The 9,009-nt window shown below is 39.4% G+C and overlaps 1 protein-coding gene across 1 annotated transcript in view; it reads left to right on the top strand.

Annotated features, from left to right (window-relative positions):
- Window positions 1-64: 64 nt before the first annotated feature.
- Window positions 65-9,009, top strand: part of WFS1 (wolframin ER transmembrane glycoprotein) — a 35,270-nt gene continuing 26,325 nt past the window's right edge. The window contains 2 exon segments of the mRNA XM_035891104.1: window positions 65-218; window positions 1,766-1,963. Of these exon segments, the coding sequence (XP_035746997.1) occupies window positions 1,771-1,963 (193 nt within the window). The 5' untranslated portion in view covers window positions 65-218; window positions 1,766-1,770.

The raw sequence follows: 9,009 nt of genomic DNA, 5'->3' as shown, positions 1-9,009 counted from the left end.
CCTGCAGCCGGCTGGCTTCGAAACGAGCCCTGGCTCCTTGAGACTTACCCTGCCTCCCGTCCCCGGGCTTTTAGAAAGAAGCCTAAACTCAGATCTAAGGGCTGGCTTCTGCTCGCGCCTACCCCTGCGCTAGGGAAACTTGGCGGTGTCCTTTATGGGACAAGTGCAGAGTGGCTTTTGGGACGGGAGTATTTTTTTGCTAGGTTACTGAGACCGAGGTAAGTGTTTTCCTGTGTGCTGGGGAGATGCCTTTGTTACCCGCCTCCCCTCCCTTTCTGGAGGGGTCCGCCCCAAAAGAGCTGGAGCCTCCCTGTGCAGCGCATCCTCTGCCGGCTGGGCTGGAGCCGCGGCGCCTCCTGATCTTACTCGTCTCTCTTTCAGAGCGCTGAGGCCAAGTTTAAAACCAGATGCAAAGTAACTTTTGTGATGGTATAGTGGTTAAAAATACTCACGCCGTCTTACTGGGAAAGTATTTTAATCTCTGTGTTTTCTTAGGGCTGTTTGAAGGCTGAACTGAACTGTGTTGGTTTATTTATAACGATGTAGAAACATAATAGAGAAGTGCTTTTACCTATATCAGTAAAATATTTTCTGGTTTAGGGAAGCTTCATTTCAGCAAGCAAGTTGTCTAAATTTCAAATAATATATTTAACACGGTAATGTTGCTGGTACTCTTCATATCCTGTTGTGATTTTTAGTGTTCTCGAAGTAGAAGTAGTTGTTGGTTGAGCTAGGTATTGTATCTTTGATTTTGGCTATACTACTTCCATCTTTACAAGGACATCTTTAGGTCAGTATTCTGAACATAAAAAATTAAAAAATACAGTTTGTAGCCAGATGCCTTCTGCAATGTTCCTTGCAAGTTGCTTAACTTCAGGGAAGTTACTCTTAAGCAACAGGAGATACTCAGTGTTATACTGGGGCAGTACATGCATAATACCTTGCTGTTTCCTTTCTTGTAAAAGCTAAGCTTTCAGTAAGTACTCTTATGAATGTTTACTGATTTAAGGAACTTTTTACCATAGAACAGAGACCACTACATCATTTAAGAGAGGGCTTACAGTGGAAAAGGTCTTCTCTTGTAAGGAATTGCAAGGCCTTTCCCTCCCTGCTTTAGTGGTTTTTTTAATAAATAGTACTTTTTATAAAATTGGGTAGTAGTAAATAAAGTCAGCTTATTTTGGATCGTGTGTATTGCAATTGGAAATATTTAAAAAGAGCATCTTTGGTGGTGTCCCTCTCATTTCCAGTGGCAGAGTTCTATACCTTCTCTGCCGTTGCCTTCTTATCTTTCTTGTCTTTCTCTGTCACCTGATTAGCTGGTGGCTGTGAACCAAGCACTTGATATGAAGTGAATTATTTACATGTCAACACTGTTCTGTAAAAAATTAGGGGCTAGTTTTGTATGTGTAAGTAGAATGTTAGATTCAAAAAAGTTATTTATATGCAGTATTTACAGGATTGATTCATTAGTTTTAGCATTTTTCTACACTTGAAAATCAATTCTTATTTAGTTAGGAAAAAAGGCAGTCACTGTTCTGGCGCAATGCTATACATGGTCAGTCTTATTCAACAAGAGATGCTCATGCTTGGAATTATTGAAAAATGTATAAATACATCTTGAAGTTGCTATCAGTCTTCTTGCCCCTTTCTAGGCTTTTTGTTCAACTAATCGTTTAAATATATACAGATTTTTAATTTTTACTCTGGCTTTGCATTGTAACCCTACTATCTGATATTTAATCATTATTCTCTTCTTTTGCAGCTACAATGAACTCGGATCCTGATCCTCCCTCAAGTCCCTCTCACCCCCAGCTACATCTTGGAAGATCCCAGCTAAATGCTGCTGCTGTGGACCGTAGTGAGAACAATCAGAAACCTGGACCATCTTCAGGAGATACTGCAACTTTTTCTTCTTCAGTTCCCGGCTACTCCCATAGCAGGGAGAAAGCTGAAAAAAATGGTAAGTACGAAAGCACTTTTTATGCAAAACTGGCTTATGTTAAACACTGGGAGATTATTGTGTGTATATGTATTCTAAACTCTGTTTAAAAAGACACTGTAAAGTAGGAAAATAAATTTCTCCAATTTCTTTCAACTGTTTTAATGGAAGAGACTTTTCTTCTGCAGCTTACTTTGTGCATATTTTTGAGTTTTCCCATCTGATTTTTCTTATGTGTGCAGAGCAACAGGAAAGAAGTTTGTCTGAAAAACTGGCAGGAAGAATTAAACGTAATTTAGCATAATATTAAGGGTTTGATTTAATTTCTTTAGTTGGCTAAATTGCATGCTAACTATAGCTTTAATATGAATTCTGATGTGGATGAAGAGATACTACTGTAATGTAGACAGAGGTAATAATAAGCTGATACATGAAACCAGAGCAACAGAAATGAAGTTAAGATTAGCAGCCAGATAAGAAGTTGGATTAAGAATCATGATACACATTGTAAGGCAGAATGACACTTTTTTTCCCCTCAGTGTGAACCCATTGAGTTTCAAAGACTGTGAAAACTGATGGGATGAGAGAAATGTCTTGTGCAAAAGGTAGAAAGAAAAATACCTGGCTCCTGTATTCAACTGCTGAGTTCCAGTTTTAAATTCACTTTCTATTCTAACACTTGTGCAAGAAGGTCTTGTGTTCGAGGTCTAGCAAAATTACTGCTCTTCAACTTTCTTTAAAATCAGATTTTTGATTCTGAAACTGCTTTTGTATATGCCCTTACATTCATAAATATGAGTCACTCTGTTGAAGGTAATAAGGCTATCCAAGAGTTTAAAATTATTAAATGCATGAATATCTACATGGCATCTATGAGATGCAGCCGAGCTCTGCACATAGCTCAGGCCAATATTATGGCTGTGTTAGCACATCTACTGTTTGCATCTAATTCAGAACTGACTGTTGGAACCTTCTGGGTTGTTTGTTGCTAAAAGGCACATTCCAGATGGAGGAGAATTTTTTTTTGATACCTGAGTTTCTAACATGCCTCAGTGTATCATTACCAACTTTGTCATCTCGCCCACCTGTAAAAGAATTCAGAGATGATAGAGGATTGACACTTCTAACATTAATTACATGATTATGAATTTATTATTAATTAATAAGCTAACAGGTACATTTTCTTCCTTTCTTCATTCTCCAGTTTCTTTGTATGCTTCAACAGGGAAAGAATAGCAACAGTACTAGAAATATGGTGTGTAGTTATCTTGGGCTTTCTTATAATATGATTTGAGAGAGGAAAACATAGGTTTCTGTTGGTGGTGCCCACATTCATGCAAGGTTCTGAAAATGAATACAAGCTATCAATCCTGGAAATCCCTGGAAACATTCAAGGCCAGGTTGGATGGGGCTCTGAGCAATCTGATCTAGTTAGCAGTGTCCCTGCTCACTGCAGGGGGGTTGGACTAGATGACCACTAGTGGTCCCTTCCAACCCTAAACATTCTATGATTCTATGATTCTATGATTCTAATCTAGTGTTTTACACAGAGATTCTGTCAGGTATTCTTCTCTAGCTAATTTGGAAATTTTCTTATTCATATAAATATTGGACTTTTAAAATCATTCTGAGTTTTATCTTGGTTTTCTTTATAGGCCTGTGTCTTTACTAATGATCCCTATGCAGTTTTGTGTTATAGACACTTTTGTTTGTGCCCCTATAGAAGAGGGCTTTTGAGCGTTGATGCATTTCTCCATTTCAGTTGTGACTCGTTCCTGATTACTTTAAATCTCTTCCCATGAAAATTCTCAGTGCCTCGTGTCACTGTCATTGCCCTTTCCATCCTTATCTTAATATAGGCAAGTATTTATGCTGCAGAATGAGCTACTGTTACCATTGTGTCATGCTGGAGCATCTAACAATCAAGATTTTAGTGGATTTAGATAGGAAATGTATTCAATAATATCATGTTTCTTCATCCAGTATTTCCTTCTACAGTTATTTTAGATTTGTCATTTGTCATTATACTAACAGTTTCTAGAACTGAAAACTCGTTTAAAAGAAAGGAAGCAGAGAATTTTTCTTCCACCCACAGCAGCATTGGTCATCAGAACTTAAAAACAGGGATTTTAGTAGGACTTCAGGAAGAAGTACAAATAGAGAAGTAAAAATTCACAGTCATGTATGTCCATATGGAAAAAGCGATGTCTCAAACTGAAAATTGGTGCTTTGGCAATTTTCAAAATATTTGAACTGACAGATAAAGTATTCCTTGGAATTACTAGAGCCTTTACCAGTAAATAGCAAACAAGTTGCTGATAGGTCTAGGAAGAGTGAAGGATCTGGTCTCTTGGCCACGGCGTGTTGTGGTCTGGTGGTATGAAAGGGCATATGCACTAGAACAGATGTTCTGGGAAGGGCTGTTCTGATTTCTCTTTCTTGGAAGATTAAGAAGCCAATTACTTTGAATAGTCACTGTGTGTCACTATGATAGTGACTGTAACGCTGAATGATGTACAAGAGGACAGAAAAGACCAGGACATTGATGTACAGAAAGCTATCTCAGTAAATATTATTAAATATGTAGAACATTCCTCCTTATTGGTGACTTAAATATATCACACAAAGTTCTACAAACTTAAGTTTGTAATAGAAGTCCTGTAATTTTTAATATATCAGCCATGATTTCTGTTGGGGAGGGGGAGATGTACAATGTCTATCTCATACTGTCTTGCGAGGCAGTTTTACCTCAAGCCTATCTACCACATTGCCCATGCGCTCTTCCCGCAAAGAAGGATAGTGGTACCCTGGGCTGCATTAGACAAAGCATTACCAGCAGGTGGAGGGAGGTGATCCTTCCCCTCCTCTCAGCACTGGTGAGGCCACACCTGGAGTGCTGTGTCCAGTTCTGGGCTCCCCAGTACAAGAGACATGGAGATACTGGAGAGAGTCCAACAAAGGGCCACAAAGATGCTGAAGGGACTGGAGCATCATCTCTCCTATGAGGACAGGGTGAGAGAGCTGGGGCTGTTCAGCCTGGAAGAGAGAAGGCTCAGGGGGATCTTATCAAGGTATATAAATACCTGGAGGGAGGGTGCAACGAAGACAGAGCCAGGCCCTTTCCAGTGGTGCCCAGTGACAGGACCAGAGCCAATGGGCGCAAACTGGAACAGGAGGTTTGATTCCCTCAGAACATCAGGAAACACACTTTTTGTGTGTGTGCGCATGAGGGTGACTGAGCACTGGCACAGGTTGCCCAGAAAGGTCGTGGAGTCTCCATCCTTAGACATACTCAAATACTCAAAAGCTGTCTGGACATGGTCCTGGGCAACTAGCTATAGGTGACTCTGCATGAGCAGGGTAGTTGGAGCAGATGACTTCCAGAGGTCCCTTTCAACCTCTTGAAGTAATCTTGCCAATGGATCTGTATTTCTCATCTGTGCTTTTTCTTCCAGTCTCTACTTCTATCTCATGTGTTTAATGCTATAACATCAATGTGAGTGTTAAGTAATTTTATTTCCTGGAAACACCCATCTCCTACTCCTGCAGTATTATCCATATCTTGCAGCATAATCCAGCAAATTAATGAATGCCTTGGCTCTGACTCAGTAAAGCACTTACGCACTCACACACACACACACACATACATCCTCAGCTGCACAGGTACTTCATTCGGCTCAAACTCCTATACTGTAGGCTTTTTCTTAGCAATTTTTGAATCTGTCTTCTGCTAATGTACCATTAGGTAGTGTTTTTATTATTCCTTGTATAATTCATTTCACAGTGGGAGGTAACAGTGCTTTGAGAATATATTGTGCAAATCAAATCTGGATTTAATTAAGAAAACAATATTCAATTGTTGAGCTTGAGATTATTTGTAGATACTGGTTTTGTTGCTTCAAAAAAAGAAAAGAGGAGTATTCCTATTTTTCCTCAAAGCTGTTGCATTATCTAGAAAACTCCTGCCTATATAAGTTACTGGGTTTTGTGTATGTGATAGGAATGGAATTAATATCAGTGTCAACTCTCATGTTTAAAAATAAATAAAAATATTTTTTAAATTGTTACTCTTTCTTGGATGTTCCTGGACAGGGAGTTTATTAGTGAGCAAAGCATACACACTACTAATGAGGGCTTCTGAAATTGTAAAACCATTGAGTCATCAGTATTCGTGTAAGCAATTACAGGAGAGTTGCTGGTTGCTTAAACAAGAAAGTTCTGCCATTATTTTAGTAGTCTGTGCCAAGAGGAACAAGGTGTATAGCAAGAAGACCAGTGGCTGCTTGCTAATGAAGTCTGGTGAAGCTTGTTGAAACAGATTAAGACTCGAGTCTCCTGAGACACTTTTATGCCTCCCAGATGCATGCGCCCCTCAGTTTCCATCCAGCTGCTACATACCCTTTTTGGCACCTGTATTTCATCTACTTTATGTATCCTCCTTCCTTCAGATACAGCCCTGAAGCAATGCGAAAAGAAATATCTCAGATGAGAGCTCTGGAGGTCCCAACATGGGATTCTCCAAGTAGGCTTAAAAACATCAGCCTTGCTAGTGGAACCGTTTCCTCCTGTGTACACAGAGCAAAGCTGGGAAAAAAGTGTCTTCAACGTGTTCACTTAGTTAGCATGTGAGTGTCTGAATACTGCTGTAGCAATGTAATGTTTCTGGAAGAGAGTCATGAATCCACGCTCCAGGTGAGTGGTCTGTATTGCTGAGCTAAAAAGTAGCTTTCTGTGGCCCAATGGGTGTTTCACTTTTGATTCAGATGAAAAGAAAGCAGAGTTAAGAGAAATGTCTCAATATGAAAGCGATCGGGTACTTGCCTGGGATGTCTGTATTCACGTAACTGCTTCACGTCAGCTATAATGGTAACTTGAACCAGACTGGTTCTCGCTCCAAGTGAATATTTATTGTGCTGCAGGTTATCTGGAGGTGTTACTGTTTGTTGTAATGCTTAAGTACTTCCATGAATGTAAAGTGCCTTTCTTAAAAATTGATTGCTGGTCAGCAGGTAGAAGAGGACATCCTAGGATAATAGAGAAATCTGGGAGGCAGTGTGAAGGTGATAACTTTTTATATGTGGTTGAAGCAGATTTTGTGTTTTACATCATCCATGTACATTTGCTAGCCAGTAAGGTTGGAGAGGTGGAATCGGGTAGGAATTCAAAGGCAAGAGTTTGGGAAGTCTTGAGAGCATTGCAAAGCTAAGTTGCAGTACTTGAAGAAACATCTCTTTGGTTAAGGAACTAATTTTTATTTTGTCCATGTTTCTGCTGTTAAGGAAATACGCACAAATCTCTTGCTCTAGAATTGAGAACATATGGGGAAGGCATTTGTACAGAGCCTTGCAGACAGAAATCAATTTCTTATGTTTTGTTTGTGGATGTGCAGAGTTCTGCTTGTACTTAGGAAGGTTATGAGATTTTTTTGTATCTCTTGGAAGAGAATTATTTTATAAATCGTGTGACTTAGAATTTATAAACAGCACCAAAAAATTCTTCTAAACAGTTTACAACACATTGCAATAGTATACAACAGTGCGTCTCCAACGCATTGCTAAATGATAGCTAACAAATAGGGAACCTCTCTAGTTTACAAATATTTTCTGAGGGTTAGCCTCTTCCACTTACGGTTACAAAGAACCTTTGCTTCAGAGCTCCATTTTAGCACTTATGTGTCTTCGTTTTCTAGCAGTTTGCTTGTATGGGCTAACTCTTGAGGCAAAGTTAAATGTTTGTGCAAAGCTTGGAGAAATCTCAGAAAAATCTTTGATTGTTAGAAGGGGAGGATTATGCCTTGAAGTATTAATTACTTAACAATTTTTCTGTCAGTTTATTAATGCACTTTCAAACTTTACCTGTAATTACTCAGGCTCCTGGAAAGCTCATTTGCCAGGCATTGCTGAGGGGGAGAAAGGATTCTATCCAAACAAAAGTTAATGACTGTATTTTCAGATAAAATTTTGGGACGTAGTCATAGTACAGAACAATGGGAATTGGCTTTTTCAGGTCTGCTGCTATTGTTGTCAATAACGTGCCGGTGTTCTTGCTGTACGTGGGAGGAGGATTGGACACCCATTTATTTGAAGAAAGGTTCTCCATCTTTACCTCTTTCACCATTTGAAATATGTAAATGTTTTCTTCAGCTGATAATAAAGATATTCTTACTGATAAAAATTCTTGCGTTCCTACAGTGAACCAGATTGAGAAGTGCCCTAGCTCTCAATTTTCCTCCAGTATTTCTCAGGTGGATCCATTTCCCAATCTGTATTCATTTATGATAACAAAATGTTTGTTCTCGCATAGTCCCAGAGTGTTAGAGGGATAGAAATGAGCAGCTGAAGAATAGAAGGGGAAGAGCTATATTCACATTAGCAGATCATGTAATGGAATAGGAGTAGCTCTGTAAATCGTTCCTATTGTACACATTTAAAAAATTTGTCTAGCATTTGGAATACAATCTTTCCATTTAGTTCCCTCCAAAAGGAATCCAGTATGCACGTTCCACTGTGCACACAAAACGGGAACAGTTGGAAAGTTAAAAGTACATTCCTCATCTGAACCACTCCTTAATATAATGGGTCCGCATTCAGCAGCAGCAAGAACTGCTGATCTCTGTAGATATTTTGAAATGGCTTTGGAGGAAAACATTTGGAAGTACGTAATATCTGTACGTTCATCTTCACATAAAACTGTGACAAATCCCTGTTTGCTACAGTAATGGAGGAGAGACTGAAACTGCTGTGCCATTAGAGGGCCCCTGCAGCAGCAGCAGGCCGGCTTCGTTGTGGAAGTTGGAAGGTGAGACTGGAAACAGTAAACTGGGAAATAAAACCGATCCTTTGCTAAGTCAGTTCATTGTTAAAACACTTACTAAGCGAGGTAATAAGGCACTGTGGACTTGCAAAACAATTGGGGTGTTATTTTTTTTTTTAAGGGCCACTCTATTTTGACAGTAAGCTAATGAACTGCTAGGGTGTCTGTGTGTAGAAGAGCCTCCGCTACAGAATTGCTGAAATTCCATTGAGCGTTGTGCAGGTTGTTACGACAACTTTAGGTCTTCACCTACA

The sequence above is a fragment of the Egretta garzetta genome, unplaced genomic scaffold (assembly GCF_000687185.1).
Source record: "Egretta garzetta isolate BGI_Z169 unplaced genomic scaffold, ASM68718v1 scaffold193, whole genome shotgun sequence".
In the NCBI taxonomy this organism is placed as follows: domain Eukaryota; kingdom Metazoa; phylum Chordata; class Aves; order Pelecaniformes; family Ardeidae; genus Egretta; species Egretta garzetta.
Note: the sequence above shows the minus strand (reverse complement) of the source record. Positions and strands in the feature narration are given on the sequence as shown.